This window comes from Strongylocentrotus purpuratus, unplaced genomic scaffold (genome assembly GCF_000002235.5).
Source record: "Strongylocentrotus purpuratus isolate Spur 01 unplaced genomic scaffold, Spur_5.0 spur5_scaffold_19, whole genome shotgun sequence".
NCBI classification, from domain to species: domain Eukaryota; kingdom Metazoa; phylum Echinodermata; class Echinoidea; order Camarodonta; family Strongylocentrotidae; genus Strongylocentrotus; species Strongylocentrotus purpuratus.
This window is the reverse complement of record NW_022145604.1, coordinates 14,958,499-14,983,362: the sequence shown is the minus strand read 5'-3', so window position 1 is coordinate 14,983,362 and position 24,864 is coordinate 14,958,499. Positions and strand designations below refer to the sequence as shown.

Below are 24,864 nucleotides of genomic sequence, written 5' to 3'. Positions count from 1 at the left end.
AAAAAAGAAATAGAGGAAGGAGAGGAAAAAAAGGAAAAGAAAGAAAAGGGGAAAAGGAAAAAAAGAAGAGAAAAATGAAACAAAAGAAACGGGGGGTCAAAGAGAGGAGAGAAAAGAGGGGGTTTCGAGCCTGAGAGAAGAGGGATGGGAGTAAGAGAGAGAGGGGATGTTGGGTGGAGTCACAATTAGCAACATTTCAGCGAATGTTTGCGAAAGTGTTTGCGAAAGGCAGTTAGCGACTATTAGCGACTGGAAGCAAATGCTAGCTACAATTTCTGCGAAGATTAGCAACTATTTGCCAATCCTTTGCCACTATTTGGGAATGTTTGGGACCTTTTGCTAACTCCTGGTACTGAAAGGGTCGATTTGATATAGGAACCATTTGGTAACGTGGTCGCTAGCATTTGCGATTCATAGAGAACTTCAGCGACACCGTCTTACAACCATTTGTAAAGGCTTACGACTGTTTTGCAAACGCTTGCAACTGGAAAAATAAATTCGCAAAGAAATTTTGAACATATTCAAAAGTTCTTTGCGACAAGAAAAACTGTTTTTGACAATGGAAACTGTTTGGGAACTTTCTTGCAACCTTTAACGAACCTTTGCAAACTTTTTACGAACCCTGGCGAAACCCCAAATTCGCTACGTTTGCAAACATTCGCCGCTCAGTGAGATACCCCCTTAAAGATGAAATTGAGTTCTGGTCATGCGATTGCATTGTGAAAGAAACGGTGTGGAATCGACCAGAAAAGGTTGATCATCTAGCATATAAGAATTTGTGTGTATTGCAAGGTTCTGGAATCATCAAAATGATAAGAAATTTGGCCAAGTCTTGGTAAAATTACAAACAGAAAGATGTATATGGGACTAAACGAACACGTGGCGTAAAAATCCTACCCCCGAGTTTTACGATGTTACATGACATATTTAGAATATGAAGGCATTTGAAGAGCCATGCTTTTTAGGGAACATGGCTTATCTGATGTTCTTCCACACTTGCATAATAAGAATGAAAACGCTCACAACTTATTTTCACTCCTTCCCAGAACTCAACCTTCTCTTTAATAGAGCACAATAATATTTTTGGTTGTATGTCCTTGAATAACCACGTCTCGTAATTGATGAATAGCTACCGGCAAAGATGATAATAACGAAGGGAAAAATTCACTACCATGCTTCAGGGAACACTGCGAGGGCGACAAAGTAAGAATTCAATGAAGATATCACGGTATAGTCAGTAATTTATGGCTATTACAACAGGCGCTGGTATACATGCGTACATTACACAATTCTAGCGGTTTGTTCCTCACACAGGCCGATATAACCATTCACTCACAGTTAGTTATACACGTTGAAGAATGATTTCGAAAGAGAAACATTTCTTATTTTGTGCTCAACATTGTCAGAGGCATAGTACATTGGAGTAATCATATTGGCTGTAGAGTCGGCAGTGAACCAACGCTGATGAATGATGCAGACAACAAATTAAGTTGATTCCGTACCACGCAAAGGGAGCTTGCTGCATTTGCATTTATCTTTAATTCGATGTTTTGGGAACACTCAATATCAACCGATGGCATATCGCAATGCACGACACGCGGTTATAAAGCAGAACTGACATTTTTTTTCGGATAAGCATACACATGATACATAAGGTAAGTCAATGTTTGTAATTCTCTTAGTGCTAAAATTCCGTAGCGACAAACAAAAATTAGTGTTCTGCAATTTAATATTTGAATTCAGACATTCTTATCATCTTACCGTATTCATCTAATAGAAAGAAGCTTGGCGTTTTTTTAGTTATCCTGCCAACGTGTATTCTTTTCATTGTTAGAATTGTTATGAAAAAGAATGGATGACAAATGAAATTCAATGAGTGGAATTAAAAGAAAATAACGAAGATTTTGAGTCATTTTTTGCATGGAGATAGTCAAGCACTATGCATGTGGCGACCCAAGCATGTATAATTCTGTTAAGATCGAGGGACTTATGAATTTTAGACCACAGAGCTTTTTCAAGTAATTATTTATTTATAATTATAAACCCTATTGTTATGAGTCAAATATCCAGATCCGAATCCTTATCAAGTGCACTTGATCTATTTTTGTATAATCCGGGCAGAACGTCAACCTATCTATATAACTAAACATATGTGTGTATGAATGTGTTCGTATGTTTGTATGTTTTATAGTTTTCTGCAGCAAATGGCAAAATATAGTATAGCAATAGTATAGTAATATTAGTATAAGTAGTAGAAGTAGTAGTAGTAGTAGTAATAATAATAATGATAGTATTGGTAGCAGTTGTAGTAGTAGTAGGGGTACTACTAATAATATAGTAAGAGTAGTAGTAGTAGTAGTAGTAGTATTAGTAGTAGTAGTAGTAGTATATAGTAGTAGTAGTAGCAGCAGCAGTGGTAAAAATGGTATGATAGCAGTCATAATAATCAATGGTATTAACAGTGGTTACTCTTTTCATAAAGCATATCAGTTACAAGAACGTAGTCTAAGTGCGTTAAAATACTCACACAAAGATTTGACCTTATTAATCATATCGTTAGCCATTCAATCGTAGACAGACACACGGTGTAATTATCGATCTAGCTTGTATTTATTTCTCTCATAAGGCTTCCTCCTCATGTGTAGCTATATTCTATATTACATGACATTAGCTTTCAAACAGTGAATTGTGTTTGTCTATTAACCTGTTAAGTGATTATTAATATTAGAAAGGGAGAGAGAGAGAGAGAGAGTCAGACGGAAACGTGAACGAGAGGGATCGAGACAGAGCTAGACAGACAAGCAGATGTGGTTAAATATAGAGACTCGGGAATAGCCATTTTATCATAACGCATTATCTTTCAAACAGAGAGAGAAAGAGAGAGGGGGAGCGAGTCAGAGCGAAAGGGCGAGACAGGGAGGAAGAAAATGAGAGAAAGGCCGGTCGTATACAGAAATGCAGGGTTAGACAGAGAATGTGAAACAAAAACAATCCAAAAGAGGCAATAAATAAAAGGGGAAAACTACACAAAATCAAGAAGTTGAGAGCCAAAAAGGTGAATAAGGTATGTGGGAAATACATGAGATAATGCCATTCTCGCCCTAGACGCACTGCTTTTATAATTTCCCTTTTAACAATTTTCGCGCCATATTGCTATTGACGAAGGTCGACCCTAGTGATTTATTATATGTGTCATACGATCCTTTTCTATAATAATCAAGCAAAGAAGAACTCCATGCTTTTTCTTTTTTACCGAATCGAAGGCTCTACTCCTTAATGTTGTGGACAAAGAATTTGAGTGGGCAATAAGCAATAAGCAATAAGTAAGGTATGTGCCTGTAGATGTTGTGTTTTCTCAAGATTTATATGACTAATTTATCAAATATACATGGAATAATAATAGTTTGACAGAAGCGACAACATCCTCTGACTGGGACATGAATATTAAGGGCTAACGATTGTTATGTTCCTTTAAAAAATTCCCCAATATTTTATTTTAAACTTGAGATGGTCGTCAAGGTTATCCTTAAACATTATTTCTTGGGAAATGTTTAATGTTCACAATAGCTATTTTTTGATAATCCAGGATCAGGGCCTGGATAGAAGTTCAAATATAGAATGGTTGTGAACTATTGATATTATGAACATTTATCGAGGAACATAATTCTTTTCCCTCATGAATACAAAGTCTTCTTTTGCATTCGGCGAAATCTAAAGCTGAAGCAATCAGAATTTTGATCGGTCGTAATTATCAATGCTACGAAAGAGCAATTCAGAAATCATTTACATTAAATTGAAACCAGAGAAGTTCCGAACAAGGCCATATCCGGAAGTATAAAATCTCACAACCAATAATGAATAGCGGCACATTGTATTCTTAAGTATACTACATTATTTACTGGCACTATACCGTGTGAGTCAAAAAAAAGTTTACACCTAGAAAGTTGCTAATTGTTTTTAAAATCATCTATGAACAGTAAATTATTATACATCATATGAAAGAGTGTTTTATCCCAAATCATTTGGTATCATTTTTGTGTGGTATGTGTTCACGCTTGGATGAACAGGAGGCATTGTTTGCGAGAGTGCAAAAATCGACTTGCGCCAAAGTGATGCCTACAGTATGTATTATGTTAGGATTAGTGGAGTGAGAGAATGAATTGAATGTATCAAATGCAATGCATTGCACATGCTTTTTGAAGAAGCAAAGTCATACACAACACATACAAGCACGCTCAAATGTGATATCTGCTATTCGATATTTGATATGTGTGGCATGATTAATTTTGTTAGGGATGATATTTGGATCTGCAAACACCGATTTAATACCTGAATCCCAATTGTTTTATTCAAACATCACATAATCAACAAAATGATACTAAACGATTCGGGATATAACACTTTTTCATAAGATGCATAATATTTTACTATTCATAGATGATTTATAAAATAATTAGTAATTTTCTAGGTGTAAACTTTTTTTTCAAGTTTCAAGTTTCAAGTTTCAAGTTTATTTATCTTTCTTTCATAACACACATTATAAATATGACATGAATATAAAGGAGTGAACAGAATATGGCGTCACAATATAAAGATGAGGTGACCTTGGTTGAAAGCAAGGCTTGTGGATTTAAGGTCCCTCATGAGTAGTTTAAGAGTATGTCCTAAAAGAACAAAACTCATCAAACAAAAAAATAATGCGTACATTTAAATGCTTACAAAACTAAACTAACTAAACAACTTAGAAAATATTAAACATAAATTAGTACAATAAAATCTACTGACTACTAAATAATGGCTATAAACAACAGGAACAGGAATATACTACGAGCAACAGGACTGAAACACAGACAAAAACTAAACAAGACAGACAGAAGATTTGATGTGAGAAACGGGAGTAGACTTATGTTGAATTATGCTGACTCACACTAGTATATATATATATATATATATATATATATATATATGTATACAGTCAAACCTGTCTTTGGCGACCGCCCAAGGGAAACACACAGAAACACGTTCCCTTTCCTTGACCTTTTATCGTGCAATATTTTGTTTTCATTCAGAACAGTGAAGTAATTGTATGCAATGATAATGCTTTTAACAACAGTCATGTATATGCTTTACAAGTACAATTTTATAAATGTAATCTAATTTCTGTATCTCTTACATTCCGTTGTGCATATTCTCTTATTGTTGCAATTTGTATATATATTATATTTTACAGTGCTGCACTGTAAACCATAAGTACAATTCAGTGTGTGACTACCAGTCATGTTTGATTGAATCCATCGGAATTGAATTGAATATAGTTCAAAGAATTAAAAGGGGACAAAATATACTGGTGGGCACAAAAATGCATACACGTATTGTTGAATCCGGTAAATGGCTGGGAACAACATTGGCCCCTTTTCCCATTGTAACTGAATATTAGAAGGGTACACAATAGCATATTCCATTTCCTGCACTTCAGGAAATCAATTTGTCCTAGTTGCATTATTTGTATGAAATATCAAATACATTTTGTTTTCGCTGTGTTTATTTCTCATTATGTATATTGTCTTAGTTAAGTTTTTCGTACACTCTCGTGTTTTTATAATTAGTTTTTATAATTAGTCATTTACTAATTATTTATCTGCTCTCTGTAATATTTGTACATTAAATTGATTTCTAAGGCACATCCGTGTTAAACTATGCTACATAAAAACAACCAGTGGGAGGGGAGGAGAAGGGTGTCATATTCATGGTCAAAAGATAATTATATGCTTTAAAAACAAAAACATATCGAATTGTGTGTGCACACGTGCGTCTGTCTGGTAGGGCAGTTACTTGTGCAAATGTGTGGGTAGGTGTATTGTATGTGTATTGTATATCTTGATTCAAGGATGCTATTTTTACCGTGGTGGACGAATCGGCGAAATATTCTAAACTAACACCAGAACCGACTCAGTCTACTAATTTCTCTTTTCCTTTTTTATTCAATCGGCAATTTGCATAATCGATTTCAATAAAACCGCGACCAAATTCCCAATGCCATATGGTCATGAATTTGTAATCAGTGTGTATGTGTAATCACTTACGAAGAGACGAAATTGTATTGATCATTTGTATTCGCATTGCAGAGAAATTTATTTAATCATAATCCATATATACGTCAAGTACAATCCGTGCCTATCTAGTGTTTAATGCATGGTGTAAAGCAAGTGTGAATTTGTTCATCGTTACATTTGATTATTCTATTATGAGAGGTGATTCAATATTTCATTAATCAATATGATAATTAAAATTTCACCTATTCTTTTCGACTTCCTAAATTACAGTGCTTCACAAAGAATTTTTTTTTTTAAATCGTTATAGGGCAAATCGTTGTACTAACTAAATGGAAACATGATAAAATGTGGTCAATAATTCCCTGTGGATTGGTGTAAATAGAGAACCAATATAGTACGGTGGCTTACTTCTAAGTCAGCCGCATTACAGAAAAAAATACATTAAACAGAAGACATAATCGGAGCAAAACAAGTTGTGAACCATGAAGAATAAATAATCAACGATTTTTAGGGCAGGAAGGGAAAGTGAGGGCTACACATACCCTATTTTATGTAGAAAAGATTCGGATTCAAAAGCCACTAGTTGCCATCTTATAATCACATGAATACAACATTTACATTCACATACATGTAGAAAGGAGGCAAAATTCCATGAAAGGATGAGACTTTTGATGGGGTCATCATCACAATACAATATATTTTGAAACCATTTCATCCTCAACCTTCTGATATTAATAGGCCGGTACATAAGATGAATTATAGCAACAATCAGAAAATGAATTTCTGACTAGTCAAACTGTACCTCTCACATGTTTCCGTTATAATTATTGCTATCAGATTTACTTATATATCATTTCCCGTTATAAACGCAATACACAAGCAGTTAACTAATCACGGGACTAATCGACACAAGATATATTGTATGAATTACCGTATGTCATTTTCCAAACATTTAATCTAATTTTAATTAATGCATGAATGCATACTTGTTCAATCATTTGTATTGTTTACAAGCATGGACAGACACCGATCACTCTTAAAGCGTGGAGTCGACACATTATTTGACTCCCAAATTTTCTGACGAGCAACAAAAAACTAAGGGCAAAAAGGGGGTAGCAAGTGGGGTGATAGGCCATACATTTTTGGTTTACAATGATATTCATCAGGCATCATGTATGGTAAGAAAATCGATTTTCCGTCAATGCAAAATGAAAGTAATAGTAATCATTGCTGGTGCTGATGATGATGATGATGTATAATAATAGCATCAATAATAAACACGATGATAATAATATTACGATGATGATAATAATTACAATAACGATATGAATAACAATGATGAAAAATATAATCTTAAAAGGCTTCCATGGTGATGATAGATTTGAGCATGGTTTGTGGTTACACCACGTATTCTGTCTGCAACAGGGTTACTTAGTTAGCCTTGAAAAGGGCCCATTTGTGCTCGAGTGGTCTAGAACATTGGAAAGAAAAGTAATGTTACAGCAAAGCTCACACACAAAAAGATAATAAAATAGTTTTAGTACCAATAATAATAGCAATTTTAGTAATAAAAACAACAATAATAATAATTCTATACTAATAGGCCCCACAATTCTGCCTGAAAGAGGCATCCTTGGCACGACATGAATTATACATAAATAATCACGAACATGTCATCCAAGTTACAAATTAATAAATCTCCAATTTAGGAAAGTAACGACAATTGAATTACCCTGACAACAGATATAACATTAACAAAAAGTTTTAGAAAATAATGAGAATCAAGTCATTATTCATGACATTAATAGTAAGTTTTCTTCATTACCAAGTTTTTGTTTGCTAAGTTTCTTGCTGATAAACTAGATTTCAAAATTGAAAATTCATGTTTTGAATATGAGGTTTAAGATGAAGCGTGGTATATATTGATCTGGGAAAATAAGCAGGAAATTTAGACTGGTTAGACATGATTATGCCAAGAACAAGATATTTATAGTTCCTACTCGAGTGGCGGTTTTAATGGGACACATCCGTCCCGCGCCGCCTTTTAAATAAAAGTTGGCGCACTTTAAATACACACACACGCTCACGCACACACACACACACACACACACACACACAATAAATGCATAAAGGTATTTTCTTGTGAATTTTGCGGATCGTCCTCTCCTGTCCCTTCTTTTGCAAATTCGAGATCTTCCCTGCCTCATTATGTACACTGTTGGTCATAATGGTGGAATATTTATTTTTACCCCACTTTAGGGAAGGATTTTAAAAAATTATTTATTTCTAATAGATCTAGATAATGGCATACATTTTCAGATTTTATTGAATATTTATTCGAGAGTGTTTGTTTTGCGTGACTGCTTAGTCATATGTGTGCTACTATGCTTATCAGCTATGGGACCTACGTCCTTAAGTCATAATTGACAGTAATGAGGATTAATGTCTCACAAAAGGGCACTAATATATAGCTGATCGACACGATTTTTATCCTGGGGCATCACCGTAACAAGGCCATTGCTTAGCCCCTGAATCATGACTGTACGCAGTGTTTGCTAGGGTACGCGGCCCCGTCCACAAATCCCCCAAAAAGACGAAAATGCAATAAATTGTCAAAAATTCATTGCATTTTCCCCCGGCCCCCAACAGAAAAAATTCCTCTGTAGGGCCATGCATTATGGTTCAAGGCATGGCCACATAGAGGAATTTTTCCTGTTGGGGGTCGGGGGAAAATGCAATAAATTTTTGACAATTGATGTTATGCCATCACCACATACTTCCTCTTCTTTAAAGTAATTTTCCAACTTTAAGATAATTCTTTAATTTGTTGCATACTGTAAACTCCAAATGGGTTTTCAAAACGCTTTAAAAACCTGACGAAATAATGTCATGTACATGTTTAAACAAAACGTAGATTATTAAATAAGGAAGTAACCACATGTTTTAATTATCTTAGAGTCACAATCATGTAGCGCAATTTAATTTCAGTCGTAGTTTCCTGTCTAACAAGATAAGAAAACATTAACAAATTATGTGATGAGAAATATTTGTTAAGTCTGTTCTTATACGGTATAGCAGACAGTTGGAAATCTCTGACGTAGTTACAAAGTTCGATTTCACATGTAGCATGCATAGGAGACTTCGCTAGGAGGATTGTGTAGGGAAAGTTGAAGAAGAAAAAAAAAATTAAAATTCACTATTTTAAATTTTTATCAGAAAATCTATGATTCCTGAAAAAAATTGTAGATTTTTAATACATTTCTTCAGAAAAGATGTTTATATTTTGTAAAATGCGTAGGCCTATATAACTTAATTTATACAGACTAACATATACATATTGTCAAGAGTATGGTAATAAAAGGATGAATACATCAATCAAATTAAGTATAAGCTTGTGTCGCATACGCCTGTATAAAATATTAAAAACAAACTAAAACTAAAATGGAACAAAAATGGAGAGAAAATTGTGTGACTTTTACATTTTGCTTTAATACACTCTTCTTTTCGGCATATCCGAAGTTAAAAAGATACCTATATATATTATTGGGTGAAGAACAAACAAACTTGTTTGCTATGACGTTGATTATTTTCTTTTCACTTATTACCAGGGTCACTTAAAGTGAAAATCATTTTACTTTTTCACAAAATACCGCTTTATTTGGTTGGGTCTACACATAAATTTACGTGATTTATGCCGTTAATTAGACAACCCGGAAATATTTCATATTTATCACATTTATGATAAGCCACAGGCTACAACCAGAGGCGGCGATCCCAGGCGACGTAGGGACGCGTCCCCCCCCCCCCCTCGATTTTTTTTTTAAGGGGGATCCCACCCCCCCCCCCGGAAAATTTGAAAAAGTGCAAAAAATAAATGTATATCAAATACGGACTAAAGCCTGCAACACACTTTTAGGCACTGGAGGGCCCAAGAGTGCAGCGTTTAGACTAATAAAAATGTGAAAATCTTCTCGCTCGGCCGCTACGCTCCCTCACATAATATCCTTCAAAATGTATAAGCAAATACTGTAGAAAATCTGTATTCCGTTGGTATCTCGTCAGCACAGTTTACACTATATGTCGTCCCTCGCATTTCGTCGCCCCCCCCCCCCCCCTCGGTCCTGCAAAGAAATCGCCGCCCCTGGCTACAACCATGCTGCTAACACTGAAAAAAATAACAGAAAGCGAAACTAAAAAAAACAGACTCAACACTCAAGGACACCGTCATTAATTACTTGTTCTATTCTCTTTCGACGACCTTATTAAAGTTAAGTACATTTCCAAGTCCAAACAAAACTCTTGTATTCAAGTATGTCACTGTGAGTTAGTTACAAATGCATTCACAGTTGTCAGAAGATATTCAATTTAGCATGCAATGTGACGCTCTGTGTAAGCTTAAGACGATACTTTGGAATTACAATGACTACTTTTAATATTTGAAGAAGTCACATTTGATAGTGAAAAGAGGAACCCCAACAAAGTCAATGTGCGCCATTTTATTATTTTGTATCATGGTAGCAGTGTACTGTTATAATCGAAAGAATTTTTCCAGATTAAAAAAAAAGGGTTTGGTGTTTATATATTCGGGCGCATATTAAACCGTTCCGGCTTCTTGCGGCAAACACTGGGGGGGGGGGGACTTTTTATCTTGTTCATACGTATCGCATTAAATTCCAATGCACATTTTTGCATAGCGATTGTTGTTTTTTTGTTTTATATTCTGTATTCATTGGTACTATTTCACCTAATCATTTATTTTATTATTTATCTATTTATTTGTCTTTGGGGGGGGGTGTAAGCATGATTATCGTCCAGTTATTTCCATTATTATCAATCTGGCCTGGAAAAAAACAGATTATTTACCTCGATGAGAAGGATGTCAAAACGAAGTGAAACTCTTTTTGAACTTTTCTACCTCATTTACTATTCTCCCTGGACCCGTTCCCGCTCTTCATCTTCCTGAACCCGTTCACTCTTCATTTTGAAAACTAAGCTCTCGCTTTATTTTGGTTATCAATATCTTGCAGGACTCTCTCCTTCTTTGCTGATACAATAGCTACAATAGAGGATTATGAATATAGGGTTACCTATAAAGATGATCAGCAAATATAAGAAGCTATTCGTCTTCCTTCTTGTAATCGTCGCTTTGTACTACTCGATGATGAGCTATGACTATGATGACATGACACATGTTCCCATCGAAGAAACACGCTCAGTATCAAACGGTAAGTATATGATTTTTATTGATTTGATCTGATTCGAATCGATCTAGTTTAATCTCTTTATCGTCATCGTCGTTATATAATGTGCGTTGATGAGCTATGAACATGATGACGTATGGCTGTTCCTATCAAAGAAACGCGCAACAAAAATTGGGTCAGAGGTGCCCCTTGGGAGCATTCATATATGATTGGTAACAGTTGGACGAGACACAATCCGGCTATCGAATATGTCCTAATATTCAAATTATGCAAGGTAACCCGTTTACTTTCTAGACTTTCAGTTCAGTTTTCAGTTTCAAGTTTTATTTCTGCATTTTCCATAAACAATAACAAAAATAGCAATGAATATATTTCAGCAATATAATGATAAGTAACACAAGTAGTACTTCACAAATAAATAAATATAAATAATCAATAGTACAATTAATCGTATTTGAAAAGAAAGAAAAGGGGGAGAATGCAGAAGACCGATATCGTAAGCAGAGCTTGAAATGATACCGGCCTTACAAAAGGAGGAGAGGAGACAGGAAGAAAGAGCGGGTGAAGAGAGTGCTGTGCAAAGTGAAGAGTGCACTGCGCGAGCTCCTCAATCTATCAAATAATTTCCTTTTTATATACAAATAAACAATGAATATTTATATTAAAACAAAGTACATGTAGTATATTATGACCAGAATCTAATTTTTCATACCTTATCAATACATATTCTTTCATCTTCACTTTAAAGGAAACAAGTGTTGTACATAATTTTAATGTTATAAGCAAGGAGTTCCACACATCGGGTCCATTGTGTCTTATTGATTTTTGTGCCAAAACAATTTTAGGGTTAGTTAAATGAAAATCCATAGAGTGCCTCGTGGGGTACGAATGTACATTAACATTATGAATATAAAAATCATGAAAGGACTTAGGAAGTAAGTTGGAGACATATTTATACATAAAAATAGCTGTTTGAAAAATGTGCATATCAGTTACTTTAAGAGTTTTCAATGTTTTAAAAATAGGTGTAGTGTGTGCTAAATAATTAGATTGTGTACAAATTCGTAAGGCTTTCTTTTGTAAAAGTTCAAGTGAATTAATTTTAGTTTTACAACAGTTTCCCCATACGATATTACAATAATTAATATGCGAAAGTACAAAAGCATTATAAATCATAAAAAGAGATTTGGGAGTTAGTAATAATTTCAATTTATATAATATTCCAATGTTCCTAGAAACAGTGTTCAATATATTATGTGTATGATCGGACCAAGTTAAATTAGAATCAATGATTATCCCCAAAAAATTGACAGAATTTTTTTCTAAAAGCAAAATATCATTAATATATAATCTACAATTTATTTTTGGTGAATGAACATTTCTAAAGTATATAGAGTTTGTTTTAGTAAAATTTAAAGATAACTTATTAGACTTAAACCAAACATATATTTTAGATAATTCAACATTTAAGATTGACGTAAGTGTGTCTAAATTTGTATGAGAATAAAATACATTAGTGTCGTCTGCATACAATATAAATGTGAAAAGTTTAGATGATTCTACAATATCATTAACGTATATCAAAAATAATAAAGGACCTAGAATCGATCCCTGAGGGACGCCACAGGTTATAGGTAATCTACTCGACTCTTTAGATTGAAAGTATACATACTGTTCTCTATTTAACAAATAATTTTTAAACCATGATAAAGCAATACCCCTTACTCCATAAAAGTGTAATTTATCAATCAATATTTTATGATCAATAGTATCAAAGGCCTTACTCAGGTCCATAAAAATGCCTACACTGTGTTCCTTATTAGCCAATGATGTAATAATTTTATCATAAAGTTAAATAATTGCATGATCTGTCGAATGATGCTTTCTAAAACTAAACTGATTAGGAACAAGTAAAGCATTACTATTTAAAAAATCATAAAGTCGTTCATAAATAATTTTTTCAAGAATTTTTGAGATAGCCGGTAAAAGGAAAATAGGACGATAATTATTTACTAATGAAGAATCATCTTTTTTATATATTGGGAATATTTTAGAAATTTTCAATATATTTGGACAAACACCAAATGTGATCGATAAATTAAAAATATATGTTATTGGATTATATTATAAATATTTTTTTTCAAAAGATTCACACTTATCCCATCATAACCAGTAGATTTAGTGGATTTTAAAGACTGTACAACTTTAATAGTTTCGTGAGAGGATGTTGGTCGTAAAAATAAAGATTTATAAAATGGTTCATCCAAATATTGTTCATAGCTATTTTGATCAATGTTAAATTCTGATGCTAAATTTTGACCTATATCATTAAAATATGAATTAAACATATTGCAATTTTTACTGGATTATTTATTTCCTGACCATCTTTAAAAAATGATTTAGGAGTATTATTTTTAGAACCAATCATATCTTTAACAATTTGCCATATTTGAAGCATTACTTGTCTTATTCATGTCTATTTTATTTGAATAATGTAATTTACGTGAAAGTCGAATTATTGAAGTTAATTTATTTCTATAAATTTTATACTTCCTACAATTCTCATCACTCACCTTTTTAAGACTTTTCTTATAAAGTTTATTTCTAGTTTTTATCGACTTTAAAATTCCTTTAGTGATCCATGGATTTTTAACTTTCTTATATTTTGTTCGAACAAGTGGAATATTTTTATCATAATACTTTTGTAGCTTATGATTAAATTTTTCGTAAGCCTTATCAACATCATTTTCCTCAAATACATCGAGCCATTGCTCTTGACATAAATCAATATTTAAAGAATCAATATTAGAAGAATTTTCTTTTCTATGCATTTTTAGTGTATTGTTCAATAATCTATGAACATTAATTGTCTGCTTAATAATACTAAAAATAGGCAAGTGGTCAGATATATCATAATACAAAATACCATTTAAACATTTCTTATTAACATTATTTGAGAATATATTATTAATTAAGGTTGATGATGTTTTCGAAATCCGTGTGGGTTTATCAATATGAGGATGCAACGAGTAAGATAATAGAATGTTATTTAATTTCAAACTGTTATTTTGAAGAGGAGGTAAAATGTTTATGTTATAATCTCCCATTAAATAAACATCTTTATTTTCACCAATAATTGTATGAAGAGATTCATCTAAATTATCTAAAAATGTCTCTATCTGATTATTAGGAGGTCTATAAGCTACACCTATTAAAATATTTTTACCAAAATCATTTATAATTTCAACAAAAATGTCCTCTGCACCTTCAATATGAATATCATGTCGTATTCGAATATTTAACTGATTACGTAAATAAATAGCTAGACCGCCACCTCTACCTTCTTTGCGGTCAGCACGGATCATAGTATAATTATCAAGATTAAATACAGGAGGGGAGTTTGCGTTAAGCCACGTTTCAGTGACACCTATTACAGAAAAATTAAACTCAAGAATTACAGAAAAAAGTGTGTTTAAATCATCATAACTTCTATTCAAACTACGAGCATTAAAGTGAATTAAACTGAAATTATCAATATCATTATTACTACCTTTATTCAATTCATGATTAAATTGGTTTAGTGTAATCTTAATTTTCGCAATAAATTCATCAATAGTAAAATAGTCACTATCGTGTTCAATTAGAGACTAGTCATATAACAAATCATGATAATTCATTTAAATGTGAACCTAATATAATGTTTGAAAGAGAGAGGCTTTTGCGCGGAGTGCAAGTTAGTGGAGTGCAATAGAAAGAAGAATAGTGAAGGGGAAGAGAAAAAGGAAAGAATAAATTCTTCAACATATTTAGCGCCAAAATAAACAAAACAAATCTTGCAAGTCTCTTGCATTTTATCCAAAAGTAAACAATTAAGGACAAAATATTATATTAACTGAACAATACGAGCATATGGCTTATAGTTTTACATCATAAAGTGATTTACATGGGTGAGCGATCGAGTCAATGAGCGGGTTTGAACCTCACTACAATTATTTAAAAACAAAATGCGTGTTACTAAGAAGATATATATTTTTTAAACAAAACAAACATCTTTTTTTTCAAGTCTATATAAACAATAAATTCACGTGATTTACGCGATTTACATAATCGTAATATTGTTTTTTTGCAATAACCAAGTATATATATATATTTATACATATATATATATATATATATATATATATATATATATTATAATAATACTATGATAGTAATTTACATTTAAACTTATTGTAACTTTTTCAAAAGCATTGTCAAAATTAAATGTAAAGAGTAGCATCGAAAATATTGAAATAACAGCAACAATAAAAGAAAAAAAGTAGAAAAACAAACAAAAAAACAAACAAAAACTCTAAACGCGTCGGGTTGCACACATGAAGATCATCAGAATCGTTCCTACCAGGTCTCCAAAAGAGGTAATGGAGCAATGGCCTTGGAATATATTGGACTTGAACGGTTATATCATGTGTGCAACCCAACGTGTGCCTTGCATGCATGCATGCATACATAATGTGTACAGTGTAGGTATAAAACACAAACAAAATCAGTGAACCGTGTTGACAATAACAAGCATTCATGCACCCACCCACACAAATTATGTTATCATAGTTCGTATAAGTAAGTACATGAACGCCAGTAACTGAGCTCAATACAAATTACAACAAGATGAATAATATAAATGTGTACAGTTGTTCAAACACAAGTCATATAATTTGAATTTGAATACATCATGGAGTGATATTACACATAACTGAATATCACAAGAGTTTTATGAAAGCAGAGTAAAAGGCATATAATCAAGGTAGCGTAAAAATAAAGAGGTAGAATGTATGCGCACGGTTTTGCAAGCACGAAGACGAACCCCATTGTGTCTACCCATGCAGTCTCTAACATTGAGGGTTCATCAATACCAACAGCTGTCGCAGTGTAATATAATGCAATTCTACAGTTTAATCGTCTTCATGCTTGCAGTCCGTACGTCCGTGTCTGGGACAATAAAAAAAACAACGATAACTTTACAGACATGGACAAGAAGAAATGACCAGTGAGCCGTGTTTACAACAATAAAGCTAGTTGAATTCATTAACATGTAAGTCGTGTGTCTAAGTTCAAACAAAATTACAAGAAATTGGTCATGTGCATTAGCACAAAATTACGTCAACGATTCCATTTATGTGCATTTTCAGTGATTCCGATAACCCTACAAGTGTAAAATAATATTTATATTACAGTGTGTGTAGTTCGATTCATCAAATATTTCATGAATACTAAAAATCATGTTTATTGACAATCAGACTTATACACTTAACAAGTATATGTGTATGGACATAATGAGTGTATACCATACGCATAAAATGGTAAATTATATAATATAATATAAACATTCATGTGTTTAAAATCAAACACACCGGTACATTATAATCAGTGTGCAAATACAAATGCAAACCAATAATATATTCAGTAACGTGACAAAAAGTGATATGCATGATATCAAAATCTATCACGTTAGCCCTGTTTTATAAAGCTAATCGTTATCACGGCTTATCCATCATTTTATAAATATGATATCAATAGTCGACCAATTTTATCGACCAGTTCCATGATGGCTCCACATGTATAATGTGTCATTAAATACACTTTCATTTCAAATTGTCATTAACTTTGTATGTAATTATATAATTACTAATTATATTCACACCATAGTGACATTGCGACACACATACATATAGAGCATATCATTGATAGGTCCATATTACAAATCAACACTTGTTATAATTTTTATTTTTTATCATAACTATATGAGGACTTGTGTCGAGCATCTATTCAATTCAAATACAGTACCAAAATAAAATATGAACACATGTTGTCATCAATAGATACGTCAGAATTCAAACAAAATGCTCACATGGTTACCACAATGGTTACCAGTAGACTTTTCAAATATCATATTTCATTATTGGACGTATAGAGAGTAACAAAACAAAAGATTTCTAATACACATTCATACAGTAATAATAATTATGTGCTAATAAAGTAAATGTTGTTTCGGATGTAGTTAATATTTTTCATATAAAATACAATAAATGTAATTATTTAAAGTTTAGACCACAAGAGTATACCGAAAAAAGTTCATCATCAATCAAATATTGAACCATGAATGTTGTGGTGAATAGTTTGGCCTTATGCAAGATAAACATATTAAACAATCGAAAAGTTACTGTATCGTGTTTGTGTTTTTTTGTTTGTTTATCATGCATTAACCGTTGTCAAAATTAACTCAGTCAAATTTGTATAGAGTACCACCGAGCTGTCGCCATTTTCCAGCATAAAATCTGAGCTTGAGAATATTTCTGGTGTTGCGCATCACTTCGACCTTATCTCTGTACGAGAGGAATTTGATAAGGATGTGACGTGATTTTCCTTGATCGTTCTTTCTTCCATCTCGGTGGGCTCTTTCAACTTTGCTCTGGATTCCAAACTTGGTTTTGAGGATGTCTTCGGTGATCTGGATGCAATCCTCACGCTGGCCTTCCTGTGGTTCGGGGATTCCAATCAATCTCACGTTATTTCTACGTGAGAACCTTTCATTTTTATTTGCTGCAATGGTGTGGATTTCTACCTCCGACTTCAGATGGGTTATCTCATTCTCCATGTCGGGAATTTTCTTCTCCATGCGATCCTGATTATCTTGGAGATCGTTGATACCTTCGCGTTCGAACTCAATGGAGGTGGCCATGTTGGCTTCAACATCATGCAACTTGGACAGGAATGTATCCATCGTCGAACGGATCATCGCTTCGAAGTTCTGCGTTGCTTTTTCGAAGTACTCCGCCACATTTTCTCGTCGAAGACGAATATCTGTTTCTTCCGTCTGTTGAAGCCCTGCATCTGGGGATGGTGAGGCTGGAGTAACTACTTCTTCATGGTCAGCAGGTGAAACGACGGCTGCCTCTGGGACCTTCGGCAGGGTGCCGGTTGCGCTGGCGGGGCTCCGTGGCGGGCTCCGAGGGGTAGTATTTGACGGGCTTTTTGAAAGCCCTGCATGTTGGCGTGTACCGTGTACATGGACCTGTGCACTGTGCTTCGAAATTGCAGACCTCGAAGTCGACTTCAATTTCTGCTTTTGAGGTTACTGTCAGGCACTATTGAGAGAATTATTGATAATGAATAATGAAACTATTTTTATTTTTTATTTTTATTCCAATCATTCTCCTTATCATCATCATCATTATCATTAACCCCGTCCCCACCACTACCATCTTCATCATTATGTTTTATTTTTTGTCACTACATTTTAATTTTTTTACTTGCAGAGTCAGAGCAACGTCGACTGAAGGAAGAACGAGCTCTCCCACAGAACGTCATCCCAAATCTCCACTCCCTTCTACATATTAGAGACATGTACATCATATCCAATCATGGTATGTATTACTTATCCCAGTCTTATAAAGAGTTGCGATTGATTCAAATCAAAGACGGGGCCCGGGTCTCCTAAATAAATACTCATTCATGACTGAAATACCTTTAAGCCCAAACGACAACAACATCCTGTAAGACAATGCAACCAGTGCAACTAATTTTCTCGGAGAGGGTCTACTTTCATTTCACAATTCACACCCAAGATCTTTTCCTTTGATTATCAGATAAAAGTATCCCAAAGCGACATATAGTGATTCGATATTATACGGGTAGGTTTGTCAGGATGATGCCGAAAAAGAAAGGACAGGGTTTGGTAACCTGGATTGATACCATACAAACATCAATAAAAACACTGACAAAAATACAGGGACACCCAAAAGGAAAATATGATGAAAGAAAAAGGTGAATTAATTTTGTATACTAAAAGTTCGTACTAAAAAAGAAAATGAAATATTGGTGATCTTAGTCAACTTTGACTGATTGCCATATAATTGTGAATCCATCGATATCAACGTACAGCGTCCTCGAGATTCTAGTTTCATAATATCAGTTTCACGATCTACTTCACTTGTTTCATTTATCAAAACATATTAAAACCTGATATTAACACACTTGAAGTTAAATGAGACAAAGTTTATTCAAAGTGAGGACCGACACACTCGTGTCCAGGTCGGTTATTATCCAGAAGATCATTATTATCTGCTTCTTTTGTTTCAGTTCTCAAAACACATAAACGTGTAGTTTGACCATACATAAAGTATACTCATACAATGTATATGCAAATTAAACTGACAGTGCACTTGTACAGGACAGTTAATATCCTAATCTCAGTAACATAGAAACAATAATGATTTAAGCCTACACAATTTGTGTTGTCCTCGAAGAAATTGTATCTACACCGCCCTTCATCTTTCAAATTTAAGTCATGTCTCGGGATTATTGTTTAAATATCAATGAGAACGTAAGGTAACCGTTGAAGAATTAATAAAAATTGTGTGGTTTAAATCCCCACTGCGCTACTTGTAGCTACTTGCGCCCTGTATATATAGCAAACAATGCCTAATCGGTGACTATTGGTCCCCCATGATCCCCTTTATCTTATGTTAATTGAGAGCTGATTTGATGAGATAACCATCTGTCAGTGACCATGCTGGGAGGTCTAATCCCTCCTGGCAAAACTAGTGCAGTGGGGCTTTAAAGGTTAATGAGAAGTTATGGTTTGAAATCAATGAGACATGTAGAAAAGAAAGAGCGCTGTCCAAGGGTCAATTCAGCTCATGATACGAGTCACAAGATTCCATCATGTCCATAAATAGCCAGGAATCATCCCAACAACTTTCAGTTCCTATCTGAAAATAAAGTTAATATTTCCCTGTCAAACTACTCGTCCTAGAACTCAAGAGGAAGTGTTCCTCACAGTAATATTACTATCTCTATTTGTTTTTAAAAATTAGAACACAGAAGAAGAAAAAAGTACGTACTACTTTTTAGCAAAAATGTTGCAGATTAGAACCATCATTGGCTCCAGGCCTTGTCCAGAATTTACATCCCAACATTTAATTTGTACTAAATGGTTCTTCGCAGCTTTCCTAAATATCACGGTGCAGTCCAGAATAATCAAGAGAATCTCTACACCTGTAGAGGTGTCGTGGTATAGAGGTTCATTCACTTGATTCTTAGTTCAAGGGTTGAGGGTTCGAATCGAAGCCCGGCACTAACGTCTTTCGGAAAGACATTGATCCACATGATTACGCAGAAAACCTTGAATGCCAGTCTTGTAAGGTTTTGGGTCTCTTTTCGAAAGAGTATAATGTTCAGGAGAGAGTGAAAGGTATATATTGTGTAAAAGGAAGAATATGGCTGCTTTTATTATAGGCAAACGGGAATCAAAGAATATAACGCATTATAATCCTGTTCTATTCATCTTTTTACCTCTTCTATTCATCAGAAAGTAAACAGTGCACGTTCCTAACCAACGAAAGTTCAAGTGGTAAGAATAGAAAACGTAACCTAGTATTTTTCTGCTTCTCTGTGTGTATATCTCTACTCCTGTCTCTCTTTATCTTTATCTGTGTCTTTCAATTATTCTCTCTCTCTCTCTCTATACCTATCCGTTGTTTCATATGAATGTGTGTGTGTGTGTGATGGTGCGTGTGTGTGTGTGTGCGTGTGTGTGTGTGTGTGTTTGTGTGTGTCTGTATATATATAGCCCCCCTCTCTGTCTCTCTCTCTCTCTCTCTGTCTGTCTTTCTTTTTTACAAAGATGCGAATTATGGGCCATTATTGGTCCGAAATAATTGCATGACCTACAATGAATCGCAGAGTTACACGGGCTACAACCCAGCGAGACCAACAGCCAACAAGGCCTTCCAATAACTGTTCTAAGGGTTCCCATGACCGATATTGCTGGTCTCGTGGTCTGTCAGTCTATTGGGATGTCCCGGTTTCTAATGTCAGCAGTTGCAATCAATGTTAATCAATCACACGTTTTGATAAGAAATGATAAGATCAGTGACCTATCCCGTTTAGGATATAGCCGCCCTAAAGGCTCCTCCTGCTAAGGCCAAATTAAAAAAAAAACATGTTTAGCGTCCTGTTTTTTCGAAATATAGGAAGGAGGAGGCCCTTCTTTTTTCCTTCAAAATGGCCGCTCGGTACATTTTCCCTGACATTAGGGCCATTTTATCAAGATGGCCGCCGATATTTTTTTTTTTTTTTTAAATCAGAAATAGATCCATTTTAGCAGTGTTTTTCATGTTTTTTTATCTTTAAAAAAAAATCAAAAAAAATCAACAACAAAAATCAACAAAAATTCAAAAAAATTCAACAAAAAAAATTAAAAAAATAGATAGGAGGCAGCCCCCAAAAAGGAAGTGGGCGGGGACGCTAAACATGTTTATTTTTTTAAGTGGCCTAAGGTTCTTTTTAGTCCCGGTCTGAACTCGACTCTGACTCATTTTTGTTTTAAACTTATGGATACACTTCCAAAATATTATTTGTCTTTACACTATTTTCCAACTTAATCTACTAATTCCCTTGTCTCAATACATGCATCATGGCTACTCTATCTGAAACTGCTAAGGTTCTTTTTGCGCCCCCGTCTGAACTCGATTCTGAATCTTGTTTGTTTTTGTTTTTTAAGTTATGGACACACTTACCAAACATTACGTGTCTTTAAATCATTTTTCCTCTTAATCTATCAATTCCCTTGTCTCAGCTACCGACTACATCGCCAATATCACGGGATCCGATTTCCTAACGACAGAGAAGACAGTTTTTCAGAACCTTGCAGAGAAGGCCCGAAAATTAACGCGCCAAGCCGATGAGCAATTGAAACAGATTCCGAAGGTTCGCGGAATGGACCCCAACAAGAATTTTTACAATCGGAAGCGTGCAGCAGATCTGGGAAAGGCTGTACAAAACGAAATGGGGATAAAGCTTGGGTCTTATATGTACTTTCCTGGAGGGCACTGGGTCCCACTGAACTGCAGAGCCAAATGGAAGGTTTGTACTCTTTAAAGGATTGGTTACACCGGAAAATCTGCGTTTTAGTGAATCCAAAAAATGGCATCAAGTCAGACGAGTCGTCCAAAACGTAGCTAATGTAGACAGTGTTTAATATTATTTGTTTGATCATTTTCATTCGTAGTAGTCCTGTTAACCAGAATTTGATATAGAAAAACACCAATAATGTTTATACCTATCTTGATTGATCTGTGAAAACCCCATAATACTGAACGGACGTTACTTTGAAAATAGTATTACCATTGAGGTAGTGTGAAATATTAAGGTTCGGTTGTACGGAGGAAAAGATTGTAAACAACCTTCATAGAAGATAGAAGAATGGGTTATTTTACCAAATATTACGATGCGTCATAAGCCCTAAATGTACAGAGTATATTCCAAACATAATCTAAAGAATATTATATTGGATCTTATTATGAACCCAGTGCACCCTTTCAACTCCTTCTGTATTCTCTTCTCAAACGCATACTTATTTTTATTATGATTATCATTATTATTGTTCATGATCATTTTCGCCTTGAAACGATTTCGTATATCAAGTTCAAACCCAACTCGAAACACTAATATACATTGAGAAATAGTTTTTTATTCAGGAAAAAACTAGTACTTACACCTAATCAGACTCTTTGTTAAATCATCATGATTTTTAAAGCTGATCTTTGTTGTATTAAAAAAAATAGAAAGAATTAGAGTCTAACCATTATTCATGTGAAACTGTCTTTTCAAATTCGGATATTTTTCCTGTACTATTTAACCGTTGATCTAAATATGAAAGAGGAAGGAAGTGGTAGGAAGTGATAGAATGGCTCATATATAATAATTTCCTAAACACATTAGGAATTTTCAGTCATGACGTTCCTCATTAGTTCCTGAAAAGGGAACCACGTCTTTCTGTATATTAATTCCTTTTCTAAATGCATTAAACGTGAATTAGGAAGTGCCAACACAACCTTCTCGTTTCATGTTTCAGCCATAAAGTGCATCGGTGTCAATAACATCATACTTTGAAATGATTTTCTTTTTAATGATTTTGTTTAATCAACAGGTAGCATTGATCATTCCTTACCGGAATCGGAGTTATAACCTCAATATTCTTCTGCGGAACTTAATACCCTTCTTAAGGAGTCAAGAGTTGGAGTTTGGAATCTTTATCGCGGAACAGGTACATCTAAAGATAAATTATTCAAATGTAAAAATCATTTTCATTGGTGTCATAACTGTACATTCAAAGATAAATTATTCAAATGATAAAAAATTGTTCTCAAAAGTGCCATAACAAGATACTCAGATATCTGAATCACGTAAGCTGATTAAATGGACTTTCTTTTTTGTCTATCAGCACAATTGTTGAATCGACGTAAAAGGGGGCTGATAAGTGACGGCATCTCCTAACTATATGATTATGGCTCTAAAGATAATTGGTTGTATGCAGCAATAAAAAAATTTGTTGACTCCAGAGTCGAGTATTAAATTGTTTTTAGTTCGTTAACTTCAACATCAAAATCCGCTAATACCATCACCAAAATCTCCCGTCATGCAAACCACAATTATTAGTGTATTAACTAGGTTTGGTAAAATCTTCCTCAACATTGGATAAAAACGTTTGTTGGAAAAATTCAATTTCATATGGAGTGAAATGTACCCCCAAAGTGGAAAAAATGTACCCAATATAGGGTAAAAATGTTACCAAACTAACGCGCGTTTTTTTCTTTTTACCATCATGAATATTCAGGGTTCCACTGAAGTAATGAACCGAGGTCTAATGAAGAATATAGGCTATCAGATGGCGAAGTTGAGTGGAACGCTCTGGGACTGCTACGTGTTTCATGACGTCGACTATGTTCCCATTAATTCGACGAACTACTACGGTTGTGATGACTACCCCAAACATTATGCCACAAAGCTTGAAGAATTCAAATATGAGTAAGGATTTATAGAAATGAAGTAATATTAATTTCGAACGGATTAAGATGATGTAGTTCCATTTGTCAAATATGGAGAGAAATAATTCCGAACACCGAGAACTGCTATTTGTTTATAGGTTCAGTGTTACGTTGATTTTGTGAACCGTTATTATAAACAGTCTTTCACAAAAATTAAAGGTATTAGGTAACTTTGCCTCTGATTCTAAACAAAATCCCGGATTTAGCTCATTCTGCAATCATCAAGATATTCATGATTGAAATTCGAAATTTCAAAAACCTTTTTCCCAACGGCTTTTGTATGACACTACAGTCTATTGGGGAAAACGGGTATAGTAAAACCCGTCACTCAAAGATTTTTACTTTTTTGAAGCACTTCATGATCACTTTGGAGCGCAATTTCCTTTAGGGCATATCACAGACACTGAAACGTTGTAACACAATGCCTTTAATTTGTAGGATTAGATTATTCGCCAGTATGTTTACCCGAAAAATACACAATTCTGAAAAAGCCTCCAAAATGGATAAATAAAATTTGATATCATCATTATTGTTTTTTTCATTAAATAACAATTAAAAGAGATATTTTCAAAGTGTGATCCTTTTTCTTGAAACGCACTGTATACTGTAACCCCTCACTGTATCAGGGTAAATTCAACTGTTTTATTTTAAATTGTTTAATGATCCTCTTTTACAATACTATTGTGGTAATTACTATTATGGATCCTGCAATGCTGTAGCATC

General features: G+C 34.1%; 1 protein-coding gene across 1 annotated transcript; it reads left to right on the top strand.

Moving 5' to 3' along the window:
* Positions 1–1,268: 1,268 nt before the first annotated feature.
* LOC115925825 (beta-1,4-galactosyltransferase 5-like) lies at positions 1,269–24,125 on the top strand. The gene is made up of 7 exons (XM_030989796.1): positions 1,269–1,655; positions 11,081–11,278; positions 18,568–18,675; positions 20,622–20,663; positions 21,891–22,177; positions 23,244–23,360; positions 23,931–24,125. The coding sequence occupies exons 2-7, from the start codon at positions 11,125–11,127 to the stop codon at positions 24,123–24,125; spliced, it is 903 nt and encodes a 300-aa protein (XP_030845656.1). The 5' UTR covers positions 1,269–1,655; positions 11,081–11,124.
* The last annotated feature ends 739 nt before the right edge of the window (positions 24,126–24,864 follow it).